At 41.1% G+C, this 27,280-nt stretch overlaps 1 protein-coding gene across 3 annotated transcripts in view; it reads right to left on the bottom strand.

Annotated features, from left to right (window-relative positions):
- The window catches only part of cracr2b (calcium release activated channel regulator 2B), a 173,274-nt gene that overhangs the window by 67,946 nt on the left and 78,048 nt on the right, over nt 1-27,280 (bottom strand). For all 3 annotated transcript variants that reach the window (XM_063062163.1, XM_063062165.1, XM_063062164.1), the window contains 5 exons: nt 14,614-14,725; nt 10,468-10,639; nt 9,572-9,718; nt 8,796-8,886; nt 2,481-2,576 (listed from right to left, as the gene is read on the bottom strand). In XM_063062163.1, the coding sequence (XP_062918233.1) occupies nt 2,481-2,576; nt 8,796-8,886; nt 9,572-9,718; nt 10,468-10,639; nt 14,614-14,725 (618 nt within the window). The remainder of the gene's footprint in view (nt 1-2,480; nt 2,577-8,795; nt 8,887-9,571; nt 9,719-10,467; nt 10,640-14,613; nt 14,726-27,280) is intronic.

The raw sequence follows: 27,280 nt of genomic DNA, 5'->3' as shown, positions 1-27,280 counted from the left end.
GTAACATGGGAGGGATATGGGTGAAGGTAGAAAATGGGGAAGGAGAGGATGGGAAAACAACAGGAATGAAAGGGAACAAAACTATTTTGGAATAGTTGTAAACCATCTGACTGGAGTTTCAGAAGTTAAAAACATTTGTTTTGCATTTCTCTCACTAAAACTCTGAATAATTCTAGATTTTCAGCCATTAAAACTGGGGCAATTCTGAAACAAGTCATTTAATTGCCACTATCTGGCTAATTGATGAGTGTGTGAACACTAGGGAACAAAATCATCTACATGGTCATTACAGCACAGATACATCAGAAATTCCATCCAATGTCTTATAAATTTCACACCATGCACTAGATCATCTTTATTATTTATCATTTTAATCCAATTTAATAATGTTTCAAAGTGGATATCATTCATTTCAGAGCAAGTATTTGCTGAGTGCAATTTCAATTTCTAACTATCCTTGCACAGAAATTTGTTTCCTCTTTTAAAATGCAACCGTTTATTAATTTCAAGATCACACTTGACTCAGATTTGAGTCTGTGACATCACAGTGACATTCCTGCCTAGTTCACAGCAGGCCCAGAGTTAGAAATATCCATATTGCCATTTGTCTAGGTAGTAGTTATGGGGAAATAGCATCCTGGCACATTTTATAAATTCAAATCTAGCAACAACAATGTTATCATGAAACAACTAAGTTGTTTTTAAATAGTTCACAATTATTTTTTCAAGAAGGAAACCTGTAGTCCTTACTCTAAGAGGACTGCATGTGAATCCAGACTAATATGGCTGCTATGTGCTCCGTACAGTGAGCTTTGCGGCAATTTGCCCCACTATATGATGAACTGAAACCAAGACTTTTGGCCTACTCTGGCTGCTCTGGAGATTCAGGTCTATAAACTCAATTTGGTTCAGAATGCTGTTGCTTGCTTGTACTGGTTGCATAATTTGTGTTTTGTCTCTTTCTCTGCACATTGGGTGTCGATCTTTCTTTCTTTTTAATTTGGATTCTTTTGGGTTTCTTGCTTTGTGGCTGCCTGTAAGCAGACAAATCTCAAGGTTGTATAATTCATACATACCTTGATAATAAATGTACTTCGGATCCTTTGAATAATGCAGCATGATAGCTTAGCAGTTAGCAGAACTACCTTACTGCGCTGGTGATCACTGATTGAGGATCGATTCCTGTCGCTGTCTGCAAGGAGCTAGGGTTAGCGAGTACGAACACGCTATACTGGCACCGGAGGTGTAGCAACACTTGTGGGCTGCCCTCAGCACAATCCAGACTGTGCAGGTCATTGGTGCACAACGATGCAGTCACTGTATGTTTTGATGTTTCGATGTACATGTGACAAATAAAGCTAATCTTTAATGAAAAATCTCTCTTTTACCATATGCTCATCTCTAAAACTGCCTCACAAGCCATTCAATTGCTAACAATTAGGAATGTTCAGTAGAATAAATGCTTACAACATTATTGGAAGCCATTCTTATGACCTTACATTAATATATGCATACGTTTGACATGAAACATACAATATGAGCTTATCACCATGCATTAATAAAAGCTAACATTACCATTGCAACTCACTACACAGACCTGGAAGCTTAGCAGACCTGTCACTATTAAGCCATTTCAACTGATCCTATCACAGATATCGTCTTTGTTCTACACCCTTCACCAATCACCTACCCCTCTCCCCAACTTCCCTCCTATTGAAAACTAACTTTTACATCTCTCTTTCCCAACATGACGAAAAGTCACATACTTGAAAAGCTGACCATTTCTCCTTCCACACAAACTGCCTGACCTGCTGAGTTTCCCCTGCATTTTCTGTTTTTGCTTTGATTCTATTCACTGATTGCTCACATCCTGCCTTTGTCTTTTGTTGGCCCTCAGTTCAAGATTAGAAACAAGTTAACCCAGAAATAAACACCTCACAAAGTCTTTCAAATATTAGTTGAAAAAGCTGGCAAGTTATTCTCAGTTTTCGCAATCAGGGCCATAGAGCATGAGAAAGGCCATTCGGCCCAACTAGTCTATGCCAATCAAGATGCCCATCCTGCTGCCAACATTTGGCTCATAAACTTCTAAACCTTTAAAAGTTGTTATTACACTCTCCACAACCATTTTCTTTTGCAGCTCAATCCACGCACATTCCACCCTCTGGTGTAGACAAAGTTCCCCCTCAAGTCCCTGTTCATTCTTTACTCAGTTACCCTAAAAGTCATTAAGAAATAAGTTCTAATATTAAAGTCTTGAACAATAAAGGTTGTTTATTCAATATGATGATAAACCACTTAATGTCATTTTCTTTAAATATGGAAACAGATCAAATAATCATTGACAAAATGCAACATTAAAAGTAACCCTCCACCTTCCCCCATGCCAAACTCGTTTTGAAGAAAAGGATTCCAAATTAAAGTATTCCGTATGAAAACTGCTAATTTGATAAATAAACCATCATGAAACTCCACCCTACCTTCTTTTGCTGTAGAATGATATTTTCCAAGTCCTGCTCCTTCCTCTTCAGCTCCCTTTCCAGCTGATGGTTCCGTTCAGTGTGCTTCCACACATCCTGCCGAAACAAATGGCAAGAGCATTCATTTCTCATTAGGTTCGACTTGTTCTTCACCATCACACAGTTGCCTATGAGAGACTCAACTTTCCATTGGCTTCTCCCCTTTGGAAGATCCATGGTACCAAGCTTTATTTGACCTCTATTCCGATCCTGTTATTCTCCAGCACAGCCAGCCCCAGGTTTTCTCCTTTCCTCCTGCAAACCTGACCGTCATCAGCTCAGCTGGAAGTCTTATTGCCTCCTTTTTATTCCAACATGATTCACTATTTGGTTTACTTTCTTTTACGAAGGGATAAGGTTCCGCAAGACACTGGGGAGAATCTGCAGTTCTCTGAATAGGACAAGAGGTCTTTTACATTCACCAGAGCAATCAGACAATGCTTTGGTTTAATGTCTAGTATTCAGCATCTCCTGCAGTGCAGTACTTAAGTATAAATGTTGGTGTGAATCAAATTCTCACTTCCAATTTTCCCTTCTTGCCTCACTGTGAATCTCTATTGATATTCAGATGTAATTATTTTTGAATTTTTTTAAAAAGTTTCATTTTCTTTTCTCTTTTCCCCAGAACAACTGAGCATTATATCCCATCAGGCAGAAGATACAAAAGCCTGAAAGCATTAACCAACAGCCTTAAGGACAGATTCTATCCCACAGATATCAAACTCCTGAATGAACCACTTGTATGATGAGATGGTCTCTTGAACTCACAATCCACTACATTGTGATCCTACACATTATTGCTCAACTGTGCTGCAACTTCTCTATAGCTTTATACACTTTATTCTGATTGTTATAGTTTTATCTTGTACTCAATGCGCTATGTAATGATATGGTGTGCAAGACAAGCTTTTCACTGTATACTTGACAATAATAAACCAATTCCAATCTTGAATTAGTTACCATCATAAAAGAATTAGTACTAGAAAACCACAAGAGTGATGACAGTGAATCGTAAACACAAAATACTCTGCAGATGCTGGGGTCAAAGCATTAACACGCTGGAGGAGCTCAGCAGGTCGGACGGCATCCGTGGAAACGTGAGTTCCTCCAGCGTGTTGTGCGTGATGATAGTGAAGTTTCTAGGACCAGATTGCTTGTATCCTTGGTTCCTAAATCAAGTGTCTCTAGATGTAGTACTGATTATGTAGGACATAAGCCGGGAAGATGTGGAATCAATATGGGTAGAGCTGCGTAACACTAAGGGGCAGAAGACGCTGGTGGGAGTTGTGTACAGGCCACCTAACAGTAGTAGTGAGGTCGGAGATGGTATTAAACAGGAAATTAGAAATGTGTGCAATAAAGGAACAGCAGTTATAATGGGTGACTTCTATGTAGACTGGGTGAACCAAATTGGTAAAGGTGCTGAGGAAGAGGATTTCTTGGAATGTATGCGGGATGGGTTTTTCTTTTGAACCAACATGTCGAGGAACCAACTAGAGAGCAGGCTATTCTGGACTGGGTTTTGAGCAATGAGGAAGGGTTAATTAGCGATCTTGTCGTGAGAAGCCCCTTGGGTAAGAGTGACCATAATATGGTGGAATTCTTCATTAAGATGGAGAGTGACATAGTTAATTCAGAAACAAAGGTTCTGAACTTAAAGAGGGGTGACTTTGAAGGTATGAGACGTGAATTAGCTAAGATAGACTGGCAAATGACACTTAAAGGATTGACGGTGGATATGCAATGGCAAACATTTAAAGGTTGCATGGATGAACTTCAACAATTGTTCATCCCAGTTTGGCAAAAGAATAAATCAAGGAAGGTAGTGCACCCGTGGCTGACAAGAGAAATTAGGGATAGTATCAATTCCAAAGAAGAAGCATACAAATTAGCCAGAGAAAGTGGCTCACCTGAGGACTGGGAGAAATTCAGAGTTCGGCAGAGCAGGACAAAGGGCTTAATTAGGAAGGGGAAAAAAGATTATGAGAGAAAACTGGCAGGGAACATAAAAACGGACTGTAAAAACTTTTATAGATATGTAAAAAGGAAAAGACTGGTAAAGACAAAGGTAGGTCCCCTGCAGACAGAAACAGGTGAATTGATTATGGGGAGCAAGGACATGGCAGACCAATTGAATAATTACTTCGGTTCTGTCTTCACTAAGGAGGACATAAATAATCTTCCAGAAATAGTAAGGGACAGAGGGTCCAGTGAGATGGAGGAACTGAGCGAAATACATGTTAGTAGGGAAGTGGTGTTAGGTAAATTGAAGGGATTGAAGGCAGATAAATCCCCAGGGCCAGATGGTCTGCATCCTAGAGTGCTTAAAGAAGTAGCTCAAGAAATAGTGGATGCATTAGTGATAATTTTTCAAAACTCGTTAGATTCTGGACTAGTTCCTGAGGATTGGAGGGTGGCTAATGTAACCCCACTTTTTAAAAAAGGAGGGAGAGAGAAATCGGGGAATTATAGACCGGTTAGCCTAACGTCGGTGATGGGGAAACTGCTGGAGTCAGTTATCAAGGATGTGATAACAGCACATTTGGAAAGCGGTGAAATGATCGGACAAAGTCAGCATGGATTTGTGAAAGGAAAATCATGTCTGACGAATCTCATAGAATTTTTTGAGGATGTAACTAGTAGAGTGGATAGGGGAGAACCAGTGGATGTGGTATATTTGGATTTTCAAAAGGCTTTTGACAAGGTCCCACACAGGAGATTAGTGTGCAAACTTAAAGCACACGGTATTGGGGGTAAGGTATTGGTGTGGGTGGAGAATTGGTTAGCAGACAGGAAGCAAAGAGTGGGAATAAACGGGACCTCTTCAGAATGGCAGGCGGTGACTAGTGGGGTACTGCAAGGCTCAGTGCTGGGACCCCAGTTGTTTACAATATATATTAATGACTTGGATGAGGGAATTAAATGCAGCATCGCCAAGTTTGCGGATGACACGAAGCTGGGTGGCAGTGTTAGCAGTGAGGAGGATGCTAAGAGGATGCAGGGTGACTTGGATAGGTTGGGTGAGTGGGCAAATTCATGGCAGATGCAATTTAATGTGGATAAGTGTGAAGTTATCCATTTTGGTGGCAAAAATAGGAAAACAGATTATTACCTGAATGGTGGCCAATTAGGAAAAGGGGAGGTGCAACAAGACCTGGGTGTCATTATACACCAGTCATTGAAAGTGGGCATGCAGGTACAGCAGGCGGTGAAAAAGGCGAATGGTATGCTGGCATTTATAGTGAGAGGATTCGAGTACAGGAGCAGGGAGGTACTACTGCAGTTGTACAAGGCCTTGGTGAGACCACACCTGGAGCATTGTGTGCAGTTTTGGTCCCCTAATCTGAGGAAAGACATCTTTGCCATAGAGGGAGTACAAAGAAGGTTCACCAGATTGATTCCTGGGATGGCAGGACTTTCATATGAAGAAAGACTGGATGAATTGGGCTTGTACTCGTTGGAATTTAGAAGATTGAGGGGGAATCTGATTGAAACGTGTAAGATCCTAAAGGGATTGGACAGGCTAGATGCAGGAAGATTGTTCCCGATGTTGGGGAAGTCCAGAACGAGGGGTCACAGTTTGAGGATAGAGGGGAAGCCTTTTAGGACTGAGATTAGGAAAAACTTCTTCACACAGAGAGTGGTGAATCTGTGGAATTCTCTACCACAGGAAACAGTTGAGGCCAGTTCATTGGCTATATTTCAGAGGGAGTTAAATATGGCCCTTGTGGCTACGGGGGTCAGGGGGTATGGAGGGAAGGCTGGGGCGGGGTTCTGAGTTGGAGGATCAGCCATGATCATAATAAATGGCGGTGCAGGCTCGAAGGGCCAAATGGCCTACTCCTGCACCTATTTTCTATGTTTCTATGTTTCTATGATTGGAAACTTCTTCCACATATCCATGCTTTCTATGTACCAGAAGATTGGAAAACTGCCAATGGATATTCTTATTCAAAAAGAATGGGAGTGTGGATGGTGAAGACAGGACAAAAATAGAGGCTGGTTAGCCTAATGTTTATTATTAGAATGAATTGTCAAGGAAGCCCTTTGAGGAAGTGTCAGCCAGAAAGGATCAGTATATGTAATCCAACTGGATTTCTAAACTGGCTTGCAAAGATGCCACATGCTCATGGAGTTGGTGGTAATATGGTAACATTGATACAAGGATTGGCTAACTCGCAAGAAACAGCAAGTAGGGCTAGGGTTAGTAACCTGCAACTAATGAACTGCTGTGATGGTCAGTGCTGGGCAGCAGCTGTTTGTGGGTTAGAGGAAGGAAGTCAGTGCAGTGAGGCTAAGTTTACAGAGGATACAAAAGGAAGAGCGGGGAGGCAAGCATTGGAGAGGATCTAAGCAGCTCACAGAGAGATATTAGTAAATTAAATGAGTGGACAAGAAGCTGCAAATAGAATATCATGTGGACAATGTGAGGTGGGTCACTTCGCAAAGAAGAATGATTGAAAAATATATTATTAATAAGGAGAAAGACTGCAGAGAGCACAGAGGCATTAGGGAGTCCTCATCCATCAACCAAAGCTGGCACACTGGAGCAGCCATGGCTGTAATGAAATGTAAACTCCAAGCCAGACCTTTGAGGAATAACAAAATAAACAGATATGGGAAGAAACACACACAAAATATACACTATGCACACTAATGTATAATGCAGAAACACACACTACAGCTCAGCATTTAACACCATCATTCCCACAATCCTGATTGAGAAGTTGCAGAACCTGGGCCTCTGTACCTCCCTCCGCAATTGGATCCTCAACTTCCTAACCGGAAGACCACAGTCTGTGTGGATTAGTGATAACATCTCCTCCTTGCTGACAATGAGCACTGGTGCACCTCAGGAGTGTGTGCTTAGCCCACTGCTCTACTCTCACTATACCCATGACTGTATGGCTAGGCATAGCTCAAATACCATCTATAAATTTGCTGATGACACAACTATTGTTAGTAGAATCTCAGGTGGTGACGAGAGGGCGTACAGGAGTGAGATATGCCAACTAGTGGAATGGTGTCGCAGCAACAATCTGGCACTCAACGTCAGTAAGACAAAAGAGCTGATTGTGGACTTCCAGAAGGTTAAGACAAAGGAGCATATACCAATCCTCATAGAGGGATCAGAAGTGGAGACAGTGAACACTTTCAAGTTTCTGGATGTTAAGATCTATGAGGACTTAACCTGGTCCCAACATATCGATGCAGTTAGAAAGAAGGCAAGGCAGCGCCTATACTTCATTAGGAGTTTGAAGAGATTTGGTGTGTCAACAAATACACTCAAAAACTTCTATAGATGTACCGTGGAGAGCATTCTGACAGGCTGCATCACTGTCTGGTATGGGGGGCTACTGTACAGGACTGTAAATTTAGTTGGCTCTGTCTTGAGTACTAGCTACAAAGTACCCAGGATATCTTCAAGGAGTGGTGGCTCAGAAAGGCAGCGTCCATTATTAAGGACCTCCAGCACCCAGGGCATGCCCTTTTCTCACTATTGCCATTGGGTAGGAGGTACAGAAGCCTGAAGGATCACACTCAGTGATTCAGGAACAGCTTCTTCCCCTCTGCCATCTGATTCCTAAATGGACATTGAACCCTTGGACATTACCTCACTTTTTTAATATATATAGTATTTCTGTTATTTGCACAATTTTTAATCTATTCAATATACGTATACTATAATTGATTTGGTTATTTATTTATTATTATTATTATCATTTTTATTTTGTGTTTTTTTTTCTTCTATATTATGTATTGCATTGTACTGCTGCTGCTAAATTAACAAATTTCACGTCACATGCCGGTGATAATAAATCTGATTCTGATTCAAAACGCTGGAGGAGATCAGCAGGTCAGGCAGCGTCTATGGAAATGAATAAACAGTCAATGTTTTGGGCCGAGATCCTTCTTCAGGATTGAGAAGGAAGTAGGGAAATGCCAGAATAAAAAGATGAGGGGAGGAGAGTGAGGTTAGCTGGAAAGCGAAAGGTGAAGCCAAGGTGGGAAGAGTCAAGGGCTGGAGAAGGAAGGATCTGATTGGAGAAGAGAGTGGACCACAGGAGAAAGAGAAGGAAGAGGGGACCCTGGGGGTAGTAATAGGCAGGGGAGAAAAAGTAAAAGGTCAGAGTGGGGAAAACGGGAAGGTGGGAGGGAGGAAAATTGGTTACTGAAAGGAGAAATCGATATTCATGCCATCAAGATTGGAGGGTACCAACATGGGAAATATTTGGATCAACTCCAAATGTCCTGAAACTAGAATCAAGGAGTTACCTGATTTATTAACTTTTCTTTCTCTCTCTTAATCTGCTGCTCCATTTCCTCGTACAGGCAGCGTACCTCTCTATCATGCTCGTACTCCTTCCTGTAGTTAAAGAAAGGGAAGAGCCTTCAGACAACAAGTCCAAAACTTTGCCTTCTACAACAAAAGGGAACTGAACAAATGATTTATCTTGGAATAACATGCTCTCTCTTTTAAACAGGAACAATTGGTGAGGAAAAAAGGAAATATACTGCTTACTTGATATGGGTAAAGCACAAAGAAAAAGTGAAAAGCTTAAGAGGTTTTTCAAGTTCCTGACACATTTGTTACTGCTTTCTTCCTGAAGTTCAAGGACTATAATGAGTAATCACCCATTTTCTCACATGCCAACTTTGACAGTAGCTGGCCAGTGGCGTAGTGGCAACAGCACTGGACTTTGAGGCGAATGGTCTTGAGTTCGAATCCAGCCGGCTCCTTGCATGCTTTCCATCTATGCTGAGTTAAATGTCAGGCTAGCAACTCGACCTCGTAAAGAACAGACAAATGCTTAAAAGCTGCCTGCTGCATTAGAAGGCACGAAGAGGAACAACAACCTTTCCAGTGAGTATTGGATAATCAGTAATGGAACTAAACAGCATTAATCCTCCCTTCACATGGCACACATAATGAGGATTGCTGGATGGTGTTCAGGTTCAGTCAGAAAGAGAAACACCAAACAATAAAATACACTTCCTCAAATTTTACATGTAAAACAGTACACATTTACTAATATGTGACAAATGGTTACCGTTTCATTGCTTGTTCCATGATTTCCTTCTCCTGCTGCATCTCCTGGATGTGTGTTGAAAGGTTGGCTAAGAACTGTTCAAAGTTGGCCAGCAGCTCAGGCTTCCCTCTGTGGAGCCTGGCCCATAACTCCCTTACCTCACTTTGACTGAAGTGGAGGGAAAAAAAGCAGAAGTTAAACGAAGATTTCCTAAAGTTAACCAGTATGTTTATTAATGATATCATATTAAAGAAATTAATACAATTAATATCAGTGTTGTAAATTCTGGATATATTGTATATATAGCCACTGTAGCATGTCATGCAGATCAATACATTGATTACTTATGTTTAAGAGACCAAATCAATTAATAACATCACCTTATCTTTTGCAATACTGTATGTTCTTTTTATTGTTATTTAAGAGACAGATCTGCTCTCTCAGGTTGGCATGAACTACCTGAGTGTTCCTGCGATGATTCATTTTGATTTTCAGAAGCAGGCAACAAGAAAATCTCACGTTGAATCATTGTTTAATGCCAGCTACTTATTCCTTTTCAACCATAAAACTGTATTACATGCACTATGTAAACTGATCACTTATGGACCTGAATTTGTAGAAGCCTTGAATAAATACTAATTACTTTGAGTAAAATAATAGTCATTCTTCCAGAGCCAGAAGGTTGAAAGGTTCTTTCTTTATTAAAATAACAATTTGGTTAGCATCAGCTCTCTAAATCTTCTCTGTTATCTTAACTGTACTTTCATTGAATTTCTGTACTATTGAACCATGACTAATCAGGTTTTAATATCTTTCATTTCCTCTCTAATATTAAAGCTTACTCGAATTTTGATTCAAAATATTATTAAATATAAGAAATAAAATGAACTCTAGTACCAGATTTGTAAGGTACTTACTCCTCAAAGATCTGTGAAGCCCCAAGCTGTTCCATCATGAAACAAAACTGCTTCTCTTCCACATTTGTGACAATATCCAGCTCTTCTGACCAGCCAGATTCAAAGGTTTCATCATGCTTTGAGCTTTCCAGTCTCTCTGCTGTTGGCAACACTTTGATGCCAATGAATTGCCCTGAATATTCAAGGGACATATATGTTACCATTCTAACAAAATCTTCAGTATGACAAGGCAAGACCAAAGTTCAAACAAGCAATGAAACTGCAGGCATTGTAGCTAGTGTAGAAAGAGGGAGAAACTGGCAGCATAGTGGTGAAGTGATGAGTTACCAGATTCATAAACGAGAGCCCAATGTTGAAATCGCACCAATGGCACCTGTGTAATTTAAATTCAGTTCATATTCTGCAGTTCTTAAAAGAAGATAAATCAGTCTTATTAATTGGTATCAGATCACTGGATTGCTGTGCAAAACCTATCCACTGGGGAAATCTACCATCTGTACTTTATCGGGATTACTTGTGACTCCGGCTTCACAGTACTGTATTGCAGTTGATTCTTAAACATTTGATGCCCAAAATTAAAAAAGATTAAATTCGTAACTTAAGAATGGAAGTGCTAGAGAACTAAGCTGCAAGGTGCTGAACTGAAATAAAGGAAAGTAAAATTTATTATTATCGTAGTACAAAGGTGATTGCTGAGGGCAATCGAGAGTTCAGCCTTCCTTCTGACCACTGCCGAGAAGGAGTCTGAGAGCAGCCTATTGCTGTGTGTCTCAGTAGACCTCTGAACTCGTGTGGGGTCTCTCCCTTTGTTGATCAATGAAGATGTTACTGTGGTCCTGCGTTATAGATTGAACTATTCCGTTTATAGACTGTGGAATTACTTAGACTTATGGTTTTTATATTCTGCGTATTTTGCCCATTCCTTTCTGTTCTGTTGTGAGAGGGGAGGGTGTTAGGGGGGGGGGTCAATGTTCTTGTTCCATTTTGTGTGGGGGTGGGGGTTTGGGGTCAATGTTTTTGTTCTGTTTTGTGCGGGGCAAGGGGTGTTTGGGGGTTGATGATCAGGATGCCATTCTTTTTTGTGCAAGGGGTAGGTTTGATATTTCTCTCTGAATGACTTTCATGTTCCTTCTTTGTTTCGGGGTTATCTGGAGAAGATGAATATCAGAGTTGTATATGGATAACTACTTTGATAATAAATGAACTTTGAACAAATATGTCACCACATATACAACCCTGACATTAATTTTCCTGTGGGCATACTCAACACATCTATATAATAATAGCTAAAAGAATCAATGAAAGACTACCCAACTTGGGCATTCAACCACAATGGTAATAAATAAATAAATAAATTTGAGAACATGAGATGAAGAGTCCTTGAAAGTGAGTCCATTAGTTGTGGGAACATTTCATTGATAAGGCAAGTGAAGTTGTCCCCTTCGGTTCAAGAGCCTGATGTTTAAGGGGTAATAACTGTTCCAGAACTTGGTGGTGTGAGCCCTGAAGCTCCTGTACCTTCGTCCTGTTGGTGGCAGTGAGAAGAGAGCGTGTCCTGTGCGGTGGGGGTCCCTGATGTTGCTTTCCTGCGACATCATTTCATGTAGAAGTGCTCAGTGATCTGTGCTCAGTGGAGGGCTGTACCCATGATGACCTGGGCCGTATCCATGACTGCTACTAGGAAAAGGAATTACCAATCTCAATCACCTCACTGTCAGAGACAGCAGGTAAAGTTTGGTGCTTCAGTGGAGGAAAGCAAAGATGACAAAGGGAAAGCGAGTCACACAGAAGGTAATTAGATGAAGATGGCAGCCAAAAACATTCAGAATAGGGGTGATGAAAGGGGACCACAGAGTAAGCAGGGCAAGAACACTTTAACCTTATTACAGTCCCTATGAAGGTTGATGGAGAGGGGTGAGAAGAAAATAAAAATCTGCACACCTGGTAGCTTGGGTTTTACCTATGCACTCTCCAGTAAGCATCAGAAGCATGCAAGTTGACCTAATCAGCAAAAACAGGAAAGAAATCTGAGAAAATATAAAACTTGCTAAGCTTGCACAGATGGAGCAAGTGTCACGAGTCCAATCCTCCAACCATTGTCCTCAGCCTTATTTCATTCCATCGGTCTATTCTTCCTACAACTTACAGGTACACATGGCAGTGAGATGATGAGCCTGAAGTTTCACTGCCCTTGCATACAGTATATGTCCTGAAGCAATGCCAGATGGGGATTCACTTCTACAGGGCTTTGGTGAGATGACATCTGGAATATTGTGGTCTGGCCTCCTACCCCGAGGAAGGATATACTGTAATTGTAGGAAAGGCAGAGGGGAGAAAGAAGAAGAGGAGAGGGTGGGATTTGGTAGAGGGTGAAGGGGAGAGAGAGAGGTGGAGCTGTGATGGCTTTCCAAATTAATTCCTGGGTTGCTGGGTTTGTGCTTTAAGGTGATTGAGCATACCTCCAAATTAGAATGAGAGACAGTCTCATTAAAGGACACAGAACTCTCTCTGCATTTGAAGGGTAGATGCAGAGATCATTTTTACCCCGGCTTGGGTGCTCTGGAACCACAGATCAAAGTCCCAAAGTAAGGGGTTGGCAATTCAGGATCAAAACGTGAAGAGACTTCCTCTCGTAGGGTAGAGCATCTTTGTAATTCATTGCCCAACAGAGCAGTGATAGGTTCAGTCATATTCAAAAGATCAACAGATTACTGGATATTAAGAAAAAGAATATGGGGTTCCCGCAGGAGGGTGATGCTGAGATGAAAGATCAGCCATGATCTTAATGCACAGCAGAACAGGCACAGGGACTGGATGGTCCATTCCTGCTTCTATTTCTTATGCAGGTTTGCAATTCTGTCAGTAGTTGTTAATTATAATACTTGTCATATTTAATCACTGTGCACTTGCCTCTCGACAGCAGCCTACCCTTCTCTACTAATTAGCTACAGCGGGCTCGTCATCAAGCTTTCAGTCGAGCACTGCAAGTGGCCAGATATTTTTCAAAACAGTAAAATCTTAGGATTCTTTCCCCTCTCACAAACTGAATGCATCACTGGCTTCTTCACTAATTTCAAAACATGCAAACAAGGAGATAAAGTCATTGGCTGTGACAACAGCCCACTCCAGCTTTTTTTGTAGAAGACTATTGAAAGTTTAACATGTGCACTTAATTCACAACTAATTAGGATTGTATCCATTCTGAATGGAATTAGAGAGATAAAAAGAAAATAGGAATTAATTCAGAGCTGTCAGCGTTGCCAGTGGTTTCTGGCAAAAGCAGGGCCATCATTGGGCAAAAGGTTCTAGTCAAAGTACACCCACAATTTCAAAACAGAATCTTTAATTATAATCATGTGGGAGTTTAAAAGATATTTCCAATTAAAAGAAGAATTGATTTGGAATTCAGCTCTTCTGCATATACTACAGTTGCTTTCATTTACATTGGAGAGTAGGTTTGCTTTAAGTATCAGAAACAAAGGTACAGATGGCTGCTATTCATTTAATCTGTTTCTGCCTCGAAATTCACTGAACTTTATTACAATAAATTATGATATGATGTTTCGGCTGAGGTATGAGCCCTTGTATTATACAGGCATTTAAAGCGGGCCCACTTCACTGGTGTCACCTCTTGGTCTTGTGTCATTCACTAATTCAAATCTTCCCCCAAGACTTTCTCAGAAGAGGCACTTATCCCAAATTATGTCTGCTACCAAAAAAAAAATGCAATGCAAAGAAAATTCTTTCAATCCATACCTCATGGTCTTGATGATCATTTTAAATTATTGACCTTTTGTCATTGAGCATTAACAGTGTGTCCAAGGATGAGTTTACTACAGAAGATTTTGACATTATACCTCAGTCTTTTGATTTATGGGCACTTGGGCTTGGTGCAAGTCATAAAATCACCTTCAGCAATTTATAACAGAGTGAAAGATGAGGGAGAGAGCAAGAGAGAGGAATGTTTCTTCGAGGACCTCACAGTGCTCCCACTTTCTCTTCCACACTTCCAAATATCATCATGGGCAATTTATTGCGTTTACCCTCCCAACACATATATTGATCTTATCACCACTGTTGCAAACCCCTGTCCCACCACATTATTGTCATTAAAGGCCATTGCAGATGCTTACGTATTGTACATACCAAGGCCCATGCTGAATTCTACCGGTGTTAAGTAGCCATTCTTATCCTGGTCCAAGCTGTCGAAGACATCTTCCAGTTGCTCTGGAGTCAAGGGCAACTCATTCTGCAATCTCTGTAACAAAACATGGAGCAATCTCTCAGATGGGCATCAAGCAAAATAAACATTAACAAAAGGGGAAAAATCAACTGCATCAAAATGAGTTACATTGCAGGGGAAAGTAAAACTATTAGAAGGGAATATTGGGGTCAGATTTTCCACCTTTGCTCAATTACAATTTTTTTTCATTTCTGATTGGCTCTTCAAATAGTAATTAGTCTCCAAATGACCTTCTGTGATTAAATATTATGCCTCCGAAAGAGCTGTAGATTCAAAGCAACTGAAAACTAACACCACAAATATTACGTGACCACAGTCCTTACAGAGCAATAGTAGCATCTTCACCTGATTTGCCTTGAATGAGTTCAAAGTACTGAAATCTAATCATCTGGTGATATAATTCCTTTCAAAATAGAACATAGAACATTACAGCACAGTACATGCCCTTCGGCCCAAGATAATCTGCTGATCTTTACAAAAGAGGCGCATGAACATATACAGAGTACACTCAAGATGCCCACCATTGGAATGAACAGTCTTACAAGTTCAAATATATTCACTCAGTCTGAAAATGAATTAGAAAGAATGTTCACTTTTCTCCATTAGCTTTTAAATGATCAGCAATATCCCATCTGTTGGCATATGCAATAATACAAACTTAGAAATCTCCCCCACATTCTGCACAGCACAGAGAAGCGGGAGAGAATATTTAAAAGGAAGAAGTCTGTGGATCTGTGGGCATTCTAGGCCAATGGACAAGCGTCAGCAGCAGAGCATCAACTGGCTGATTAGAAACATGGAATTACAGTGGAAAAGAGCAAGTAGGAATCATAAATAAGTAGTCGCAGGTCAAAATTTCTATAAAGTATAGAGAAAATAATGAATAATCAATGATTGGTGACAATGCAATTTTGAACTTCGCAGAGCAAGGCAGTAAAATTAATTACCAATCTAAAGAAACTGCAGTACTTCATTCATGAAGTACGAGACACAAGACCAAAGGACATAGGAGCAGAATTAGGCCATTCAGCCCAATGAGTCTGCTCCGCCATTCCATCATGGCTGATCCCAGATCCCACTCAACCCCATACACCTGCCTTCTCGCCATATCCTTTTGATCCCCTGACTGATCAGAAAACTATCAACTTCCACATTAAATTTACCCACTGACTTAGCCTCCACCACAGTCTGAGGCATAGCATTCCACAGATTCACTACTCTCTGGCTAAAGAAATTCCTCCTTACACCTATTTCCTTTGTACCATGATGTACACATCCAGTATATTTATCCCTGGATATTTACTGTATTCTTTTCTTCCCTTCTACACAGAGATACAATTAACTCTCCTTAGCCATTCTTCACCTGGGACAATACAGTGCAGGGTGGTCATGAGAATAGGAGGAGGCAAATAAACTTTAAGGGAGTTCTATTGACTGAGCTTAGGAGGGATGAAGGCACCTAATGGCGACTCCTTCGCTTGCATCTTCAGAAACTGCTCTATTTCTATCTTTAATATCTTTATTTTTCCCTTTCAGGGTTCTTATGAAGACCCTAACTGGAGTTACACACAGGCTTTGGTTCTTTGTGGGAATGGGACCCGTTCTCGGGGTTCCCTGATTGGCTGCTATTCGACATGCCAAGGGTTTGGCCTGAGAACCTTGATCATGTTCAGAAGCCTAACATCTCGGGGCTCTAGAGACGGGCGGATCGAGGGTCCGTGTCATGGCAGGAGACTCGTGTGTCGTGTAAGAGGCTGGAAAATCTTTCACTGTGGGCCTGAAGACTGAGGTCTTTGCGATCTTTGGACACAGAGCTCGAAAAAAGCAACAAAACGGACTTTTAAGATCATAATCCAGCTGGTTGTTGTTATGTCTCCTGCTCGCCGTGAAAATAGGGGACACCTCCCTCTCCCTCATCAGGGAGAGAGAAAACCTGTGGTTTGTCGAATTTCGGATGAAATGCGAAGCTTTTGAGGTAACTTTGGTCTGTGTCTTTGCTATTGCTTAGCATATGCTTGGGATTGGTGATGGCACCAATGCGCATTTTTTTCTGCTGGTGGGGGGAGGGGCATCGTTGATCGCTGCCACTTACGCGCGGGAGGGAGAGCTGGGGGGGGGACTTTGGGTTCTCACGTTTAACTGTCATTCACTCTGGGGCACTTCTCTGTTTTCATGGATGTTTGCGAAAAAAAAAGCATCTCAGGATGTATATTGTACACATTTCTCTGACATTAAATTTAACCTTTGAACCTTTGCTTTGTCCATAATAGTGCGGAGGGGCAGCCTCACATTCCCCCACCCCACCCTACCCCAGAACTTTGATCACTGATCTCTACCCCCACACCTGCCAAAAAAGTGATCTGGTGTTTGGCCTTAGCCTTTTCCTGGTGTCCACAGCTTACCACAACACCAAATTCTTTATTAGATTACTGAGATGAAAAAGTTTATATTTACTGCTTGGGAGAATGAGTTCTAAACCAAGAACCAATGTCTTAACTGGAATACGTTGGTAATAAGTATTATGGAGCAGCTCACATACTGTAACACTGTTTGAATGGACCTATAAAACCACTGGGTTTCTGGTATCATCAGTAAAGAGGCTGTACATTGTTTGATTATAACATGAAACTGGTGGAAGTTTCAATATCACAGCCATAGAAATATTTAATATTCATTCACCTCTTGAGCTAACTCTTAGAAACAGCCATACATTTAACTGCAATCTACTGACCTTTGCTGTATTACAACTTCTTTTTTATTAAATTCCTATATGAAAGTTCCTATTGAATTCTGCTTCCAACATAAATTCAGGAAATGCTTCCAAGATCTCAAGGAGTTACTACAGTATTATGTCAATTATTTTGTCTTTTTTCTTGGTCCGTGACCTCTCCTGTAAGTGGTAATGTAACAAAAGGATAATTAGATAATTTGTGAGTTCTGTCTTAAACTGTTCATGTTTAACATTTCAGTTCCACTTTCAATTGTTCATGAAATATCCAACTATATTTTGAGTAACATTTCTCAGGGTTCCGGTGCACAATATATTACAAGATTGGAAATTAACCATTTTCAATGTATACAGGAATTGGAGATTCACCTTAAAGTCACAATTTGCTTCTAGATTCTCAGGGAGAAGTTTACTGTTTGCAGCTAACATGGGAGTGAAAAAATAATTGCTTTTCAAAAGAGGAATCTATTCCCTTTAATTTTCTCTTAAGGTTTCTGTTCAAACTAATTTCTCCATTTCACTGTCAATCTACTATATTGTTAAATAACAACAATAAGCATAACGATGTAGTTCAATGTGTAATTTATTTAAACTTGGACTCCATGTACCCAGATACTCTGCAAAGTACCTTATTCTCTAGGTACTTTCCAGAATATTAAATGCATCCAGACTAGATATCTGAATTCGTTCATGTAAGTAGCCTGTGCTACACAAGACTACTAGAATGGAAGGAGATTACCATGGAAATATTTTATAACTCAGATATTTGTTGGTCCGTTATGTGCCATGTCATATGAGTCACAATGGGTGGAAAGACAATGGGTGATCATTGTCTTTCCAGACCGTAATTGATCTTGTAAAACTTCTTTACAGAAGTAGTTTTCCATTGCCTTCTTCTGGGCATTGTCTTACAAGACAAATGACCCAGCCTGGGTAGGTCAAACACAAGGAGACAGTATCAATACTCTTTAGAGATTGTCTACCTGGCATCAGTGGTTGTATAACCAGGACTTGTGATAAGCTGTTCATACGACCATCCGCCATCTGCACCCATGACTTTACATGACCCTGAGTGGGTGGCTAAGCAGGTGCTACACCTTGCCCAAGGGTGATCTGCAGACTGCTGCAGGAAAGGAGCACCAAACACCTCCTTCAGTAGAAACGTATCTCCACTCTGCCACCCAAATTAGATAGTAGTTGAGCTGTTCTCTTACGTGGTTCCCTTCTGGTCGGCACAGGACTGTATTTTGCATTGTGATCTTTGCTCTCTAATTATCTGGAAGCAAACCTAGGACACTTGCACAAACAAGAGAAAGCCTACAGATGCTGGAAATCTGAGCGACACACATAAAATGCTGGAGGAACTCAGCAGGCCAGGCAGCATCCATGGAAAAGAGTACAGTTGACATTTCAGGCCAAAGTGTTGGCTGTACTCATTTCCTACAAACGTTTGTAGATGCTGTCTGGCCTGCTGAGTTCCTCCAGAATTTTGTGTGTGTTGACAGGACACTTGCACGTTTGTGCCTCTGTACCTCATTCAAAGATTTGTGCCATCATTAATTCAAGTCAATCAGTGTACCCTGAAGTGTACTTTCCCACCTGTTAAATCAGAGATTAAACATTTTTTATCATTACATTACTTCCTATTACAGTGGTACAGAATGTCATGAATACAGTAAAGAAAACTTATTAAGTGTAACACGTAGCCTGAAAGACCAGATCAATTCATGTTCATTAATTTCACTGCATATACAAATGCATGAATTTATCTGCTACAAGCAGCTCAGATTCAACCAAAGAATCTCATTATTAACTAGACATAGAGCAATGTAAGTGCTCCTGATCCAACTCAACATCAAACTTGTGTGCAATATAATTGAATTTTAAAAAGTGAGTAAGTTCCATGCTAAGCGTTTGGTGAAATTGTCAGGGGGAAAGATCTGATTCCCTTTTATAGAATTGTTGTTTATTATTGTAAATTCTTTCCGTGTAAAAGACTGGCAAAGAATACAGCATGATATAAATCAGTTGCAGATACGGACAGAGAAATGGCAGGTGGAGTTTAACCCAGATAGATGCGATGGATAGGTCAAATACAAGCACTCAGTGAAGGGCAAGTTCCTGAAAAGCAGTGCTGAGCAGAGAGATCTTTGGATCCAAGTTCATAGCTCCTTAAAAGTAGCTACACAGGTCAATACGGTGGTTAAAAAGGTTTATGGAATGCTTGTTTTTATGAGTCGAGACACTGAGTTCAAAAGTCAAGAGGTTATGTTGCAACGTTATAAAACTTTGGTTACGCCACATCTGGAGTATTCCATACAGATCTGGTCACCCTGCCATAGGAAGGGTGTTGAGGTTTTGGAGAGGGTGCAGAAGAGGTTTACCAGGAAGCTGCCTGGTTTAGAGGGTGTGTACTATCATGAGAGGCTGGATAAACTTAGGTTGCTATCTCTGGAGCAGTGGAGGCTGAGGGGAGATCTGATAGAGGCTTATAAGTTTATGAGAGGCATAGATAGATTGGACAGCGACTATCTGTTTTCCAAGTTGAAATGTCCGATACCACAGGGCATGCATTGAAGGTGAGAGGGGGGGTTGTTTCAAGGAGGAGGTGAGGAGTAAGTTTTTTACTCAAAGAGAGGTGGCTGCCTGGAATACACAGCCTGGGATAGTGGTAGAGGTAATTATATTAGAAGCTTCAAGAGACGTTTGGATAGGCACATGGATGTAAGGAAGATGGAGGGATATGGACATAGTGTAAGTAGGAGAGATTAGTATTTGGGTGTTCTTGATTTGCTTTTTAGCTGGTAAAACACAACATTGTGGGCCGAATGGCCTGTTCCTATGCTGTACTGTTCTATGATCTATGTTTGCCTCTGGTCCCAAAACCCTGACCTTTCCAAACTAGTCTGGTGCTTAAATTACCCAAACAGCGGGCTGTTCCTCACTCTCGGACAGCTCTGGGGCCTGAACGTTGCTGGCACATGGCCTTTCCAATTAGGCCGGGGTTTAAGTCAGTCAGACATAGGGGCTTTACTCACTCCTGCCTCTGTGTACATCCGCTATGCCTCGCCTTCGCTCACCTAGCCTCGCCTCTGCACGCCTCCCCATTGTCAGCAGTGATCAGTATTAATAGAGTGTTATTTATAAGATGTTTAAGAGTTTTCTTTGTTTTTTTTTATTTTGTCACCGGTAAGTAGTTACTGGGCATCACCAGCGCCAGCTGAAACCAGAAGCCTGTTCTTCTTTAGCCAGGAGTTAACGAAGGGTATTAACCAGACTTCAATAACCTCAAACGATGAGATTCATTTTTAAAACTCCTATTTGGAACATTAGCTTGTAGCCTCTCAATCCAACTGCCAGCATTTCTCTAACACCTCAAAGCCAGATATCATGATATTACAAGATACATTAACAAACACTTCAAGTTTGCCCCTGATTACCTTTTCAATTTTAACATCTTCAGTCATTCTGAAAGGTAGCCCTCATGACTCCTTACAAAATCAGGAAGATATTTGTACCTTACTCCATCAATTAAAACATTAAAAATATAGCATTACTTCCAGATTCCCCTCCAAAGCTACACATCATCCTGATTTAAACTGATTTGTAAACAGTGGGCAAGAACTCCTGATTTAGAGTACTTTGGAAGCCTTTCTGTAAGCAATGTGGTAGTTTAAGTGAAAGCCACCATGTCTTCTCAAGGTGATGAGAAATGGGAGAGAAATAAAACGCAGATAACGTTACCTATCAATCTACAAACGTTTGTAAATGGAATCATGAGAAATAACGGCCTGACCCAAGGATAATAACAAGACCTCTCGTTAAATATATTTGATTCAGTAATCTTGGACGCATGATAGATAAGCATTCTACTAAGCCGAGTTCTGAAGAATATGAATTTCACTGTAAGTCAATCATTCATGTTACTACTCATAACATCAAAAATGCTTATATACCTGAATAGAGCCTGAACATCTTTGTACAAGCTAGTTCCTGCAGTAATACCTTGGCATTACCCTTAGGAGAAAAGTATTCCCTAACCAATATTCATACAAGTTGCTACTTTCACAAGTATTTAGGGATCTGGGCAGCAATGTTGTAGCCAGGGATCTAAGTTAATCTTTTTCCTTGGTGTTTGCTCGATTTAGTTCCCTCTCAGCATGTCTGTTGGGGGATGATCTGCAATCTTACTTCCCTTCAAACCTGTGTTTCCAACTGTGGATGCTGTGGACCCTGTCAAATGGATCCACGAACCCAGGGCAGAGAGATAAGTAATGCTCACCCAAGCCCACATTACCTCACTACCTGGACATCCTGATGTAAAGCTCAGAATCAGAATCAGATTTAATCTCCGGCATATGTTGTGAACTCTGTTAATGCTACATCAGCAGTACAGAGAAAAAAACTGAGTTGATTAAGTATGTGTCTATTAAATAGTTAAGTTAAAATAAATAGTGGAAATAATACAAAAGTATTGAGGTCGTGGTCATGTGTTCAATGTTCATTTAGAAATTGGATGATAGAGGGGAAGAAGCTGTTCCTGAATCGCTGAGTGTGTGCCTTCAGGCGTCTGTACCTCCTTCCTGATGGTAACAGTGAGAACAGGGCATGTCCTGGGTGGTGGGAATCCTTAATGATGGACGCCACCTTCCTAAGGCACCGCTCCTTGAAAATGTCTTGCATACTAAAGAGGCCAGTACTTTTTATAAAAAAAACAGTTTCTGCAACATCTCGATTTTGTGCAGTAGCCTCCCTATACCAGATGGTGATGTAACCAGTCAGAAAGCTCTCTACGGTACATTTGTAGAAGTTTTCGAGTGTTTTGGTTGACAACCAAATCTCATCAAACTCCAAATGAAGTATAGCTGCCGTCTTCCAGTTAGGAAGTCGATGATCCAGTTGCAGAAGGAAGTACAGAGGCCTAGGTTCTGTAGCTTTTTGATCAAGATGCTGATTTTAGCCGTGACCAACCTCTTCAATGCATTTCATATTTCATCACCATAGATGTGAGTGCTACTGGACGATAGTCTTTGAGACAGTTGACCCTGCTCTTCTTGGGCACTAGTATAATTTTTGCCCCTTTGAAGCAGGTGGGCATTTCCGGCTGTAGCAGTGAGAGATGGAAAATGTCTTTGAACACACCCGCCAGTTGGTTGGTACAGGTTTTCAGAGCCTTACCAGGCACTCAATTGGGTCCTCCCACCTTGTGGAGGTTCACCTTCTTGACAGACAGCCTGACATCAGCCTCCAAGACAGAGATCACAGGGGTCATCAGATGCTGCAGGGATCCTCATAGCTCTGGTTTTATTCTTCCTTTCAAAGCTAGCATAAAAGGCATGAGCTCATCTGGTAGTGAAGCATCACTGCTATTCATGATGTTGGGTTTTGCTTTGTGGGAAGTAATGGCGTGCAAACCCTGCCAGAGTTGACATGCATCCGATGTCACCTCTGACCTCTCCCAGAATTGTTTCTTGGCTCTTGAAATAGCCCTCCACAAGTCATACCTGGTTTTCTTATACAGACTGATCACCAGACTTAAATGCCATAGACATAGCCCTCAACAGATTATGAACCTCTTGGTTCATGCACGGCTTTTGGTTTGGGAATGTACAGTAAGTTTTCATAGGCACACAGTCATCAACACAGGTCTTAATGAAGTGGGTGACCACTGTGGTATACTTATCCAGGCTCAAACATGACTCCCTGAACACAGTCCAGTCCAAAGCAGTCCTGCAAGTGCTTATGTGCCTCCCTGGTCCATATCTTCTTGATCCTCACTACTGGTGCTGCAGTCTTCAGTCTCTGCCTGTGCTCAGGGCACAGAACTACAGCCAAGTGGTCAGACTTACCAAAGTATGGGCGTGGGATAGCATGGCTGGCATTCTTGAACTTGGTGTAACAATGGTCCAGTATGCTATTTTCTCTGGTACTACAGATGATCTGTAAATAATAATTTTTTTAGTAACTGTTATTGAGCTGGCCTGTTTAAACTCCTCCAGAATGATGGGAAAGGCATCAGGATATGCTGTTTCATGCTTGTTGATGACATCGCTCAGTTTGTCTAGAGCCTGTTTGACATTAGCCTGTGGTGGAATGTACACTACTGCCAAAATGATTGCTGGGTGTCTTTCCCTGACTCAACTCTTCACGAGGTCATCCAAAGCTCAGCAGCTGGACTCCCAGTCTCCAGGTTTGTGTTTGCTGACCCACACGGACTCTCGTTTAAGTAATACTTGAACTAAAACATTAGCTTTACTTACAAATCCTACCATGGACTCACTCCTCCCTATCTCTGTAATCTTCTGTAAGTTATCTATTTCCCCAGTTCCAGCCCCTTTCAGCATTCCCAAATTGAAATATATCCCTGTCATAGTCAACAGCCAAGGTCCCAGACTCTGGGTTTGTTTTCCTAAACCCATCCATCTCTCCACCCTCTTTACTCCTCTTGGATGCACCTGAATACCTCCAACCTCTGACTATCATTCCAGTCAGCTAAACAAACTTCAGCAGTGATAGATTTGATCTAATAATATTCCTTCGCAACCTTGCAAAATTTTACCAAATTAGAGGTGCTATGTATAAAGAAAAATCACTACTTTTGCTGTCTTCTTCTCAACACACCAAATAACCGGTAAGTTATTTGGGGAATTTCCTCTGTTTCTGAAAGAGACATCAAGCCCTTTCCACTTAAAGAGGGACTCAAGTGTATTCATTCCATTAGGCACTCCTTTACTTTGACATTTGCAAGCTGAAAGCAGCAAGAGCCTTGTGCAATTCTGTATTGTCTAACCCATTTAAGATTTAGCCAAGATTTAGCTTCTCTCCTGTTTGAAATTCTTATTACAAGAGTTAGATTATGTAGTTGAAATGAAAAATTATACTACACTATATATACAGTAGTGGGTTCTGGTTAATTGGGTCACCAGTTAAATCAGGGCAGTCACTTATTTGGTACAACTCTTAAAGAACAAAAGCAAATCATGAAAATAGCTGGGATTCCTTTTGTTCATTTGGGACACTATGCCACTTAATTGGGACAGGAGGCTATTGCCAAACAGTTCCTGACTTGTCTCCGACCCGTGCACTTGTGTGGCCATTGGACACAACACTGTGCTTAGAGTGGACAGTTTTTAAATAGCATCAGTTGCATGGGCCCCTGTTCAAAAAGCAGTAATTTTTGTCTCTGATAGTTGGTGATAAATAAGCAGTAAGACAATTCAGATTTGTTTTGCTTACTGCAGTTTCAACCATTTAGATTTGGAGATGCCAGAAACGACTGGGAGTGAAAATGAAGCTATATCACTACTTCAACAAGATAGGAAAGTATTGACAATCATTTTGAATGTTACAATGAAAATGAAGACTTGGAGGATGCAATTGTCAACAGCATTGTACGAAAGCAGTCCATTATCTACACTAGATGTCTGCACAGACTTTGTTCATTTACACTCAATCAAAAGAGCACAGCAGTGTACATTGAATTTCTCTGTTGATAACTATTAGGAGCTAAAACAGTGTTACAGGTTTCCCCTGCCATCCGAAGGTAGAGCGTTCCTATGAAACAGTTCGTAAGACGAAATGTTGTAAAGGGAAGAAGCAATTACCATTTATTTATATGGGAAAATTTTGTGAGCGTTCACAGACCCAAAAATAACCTACCAAATCATGCCAAATAACACACAAAACCTAAAATAACAGTAACATATAGTAAAAGCAGGAATGATATGATAAATACACAGCCTATATAAAGTAGAAATACTTTTCCACAATCATTGCCGGCACTGTTCTCCGAAGCGAAAATCTCATGCAAGCGCTCTCGGCAGAAAATCTCACGCAAGTGCTGTTGGCAAAAACACTCTCTCCAGCAACCTTAAAGCTATGAAGCTGCCAAATTATACCAAATAACACGTAAAAATACATAGCCGATATAAAGTAGAAATAATGTATGTACAGTGTAGTATGGTTTACCGGAATCGGGACAGCGCCGAGCACACTGATGATGGTGTGTTAGGCTGAGTCGTCGCAGGTTGGCTGGTGCATTGGCCCCCACCCTCCGGGCCACAAACTGATACTGATCTGCGAAGCATGCAGGGTGCAGTGGTAGCCGGGAGGCACACAGCACGTCTTTAAGAAAAAAAGCTGAAAAACCATGCTAATTAATAAGGTGCTGCCTGGCACGTAATTGTCGGCCCAGATCAATGCCAATTTCCGATTGCGTCGTCTCTGATCTGGGCCGACAATTACATGTCGGGTGGCACCTAATTAATTAACATGTTTATTTCGGCTTTTTTCTTAAAGATGTGCTGTGTGTCTCCCGGCTACCGCTGCATTCTCCGCGAATTGGTATCTACCCGTGGCCTGGGGGTTGGGGTGGTGGGACACTGGGGTGTCATCTCGTCATCGTCTGTTTCCATTAGGGCAGGCAGGTCATCTTCTTATATGACTGCCCGCCTCGATGTCGAAGGTCGAGGTTCGTCGTTTGCTGTGGCTGATGTGGAAGCCTTGCTAGACTGCTGAGCCTCGTGCATTTTCCTATCACACAGTTCTTTGTAAGGACTCAAACCATCTTGCCAATATCCCCTAAACCTACGTACCCTTTCAAATTTAAAGTCGTACTTTATCATTGCAGCGAAAATCTCATGCAGTTGCTTCACGTTCAGTTCGCTACTGCACTCAGTTTCGATTGTTATCCTTTTTTCTTCCAATTGTATCAGCTCTTCATCTATCAGATCTTGGTCACGGGATGCCAAAACCTCTTCAACATCATGTTTGTCAGCTTCCACAAGCCAAACTCACTTTGTCCTTACTTCGTTCCCCACAATCGAAACGCTTAATTATGTCTAGTTTTACCTAAGTGTAACGCCCTTACAAGCTCTTTTAGGCTTTTCCAATACCTTAGAACTCATCTTGCTAACGGCTACTCACAGGCATGTGTTTAAGCAATGCCGGCCAGAATGCAGTTTCAAATCCGGGGAGAGCGGCTGCTTGGGGCGCGCGCTGCCTTTTATCACGCGCTGATTTTTTTTCATAACAGTGAAAACACCTTCTGAAAGCGAAAACAGTGAGGTTTCGTAAAGCGAAAGTTCGAAAAGCCGGGTTCACCTATATAGTACTTCAGTAGTATAGATGGTGTTCTAAATTTTTCTATATTTCATTTGAATACATAATTTTTTACTCAGATAAATGGTAGTTTGTCGTTTTTATACCTTTTCAACTGTTTCTATGAAACACGTTTAACTGGGCCAAAATATACTGGTCCTGATGTATCCCAATTAAATAGAATCCACTGCATTCATTAGACTAGAACACAGGAGCAGGAGTAGGTAACTTCAGCTCAAACCTGGTGCCATTCAATATGATCATGGCATAGCCTCTCCATGCCTCAACTGCCCTTCTAAACCAATTACCCACTGCTCTCAATTGCTCAACCTTTCAAAACATTACCTTCTCCTTAACAAGCCCTAGTGATCATATCTCCACAACTGGTGGGTTGGAGAATGCCAGAGATTCACCACTCTCTGCAAGAAGTAGTCTCTATGTACCTCAGATTTAAATGCCAATCCCTGATCTTATTAATAGGTTCCCTTGTTGAAGATTCTCCAATGAGTGAAAATATCTCAACATCTATTCCATCATGCAGCCTAATAATAATGTTATAGGCTTTATTAAGATCCCCACTCACTCTTGTAAATGCCACAGGATATAGATATACAACGTTTGTATATTTTAAGCATTTATAGCACCTCATCCCAGAAATTAGCTGAGTAAGTCATTTTTGGACAGCTTCCAGCAGCAGTATGTTCTTTCTTAAATAAGCTGACCAACATTTTACAGAGCACTGG

This window comes from Mobula hypostoma, chromosome 11 (genome assembly GCF_963921235.1).
Source record: "Mobula hypostoma chromosome 11, sMobHyp1.1, whole genome shotgun sequence".
In the NCBI taxonomy this organism is placed as follows: Eukaryota; Metazoa; Chordata; class Chondrichthyes; order Myliobatiformes; family Myliobatidae; genus Mobula; species Mobula hypostoma.
The sequence above is the reverse complement of the archived record's forward strand: the minus strand, read 5'-3'. Positions and strand labels throughout refer to the sequence as shown.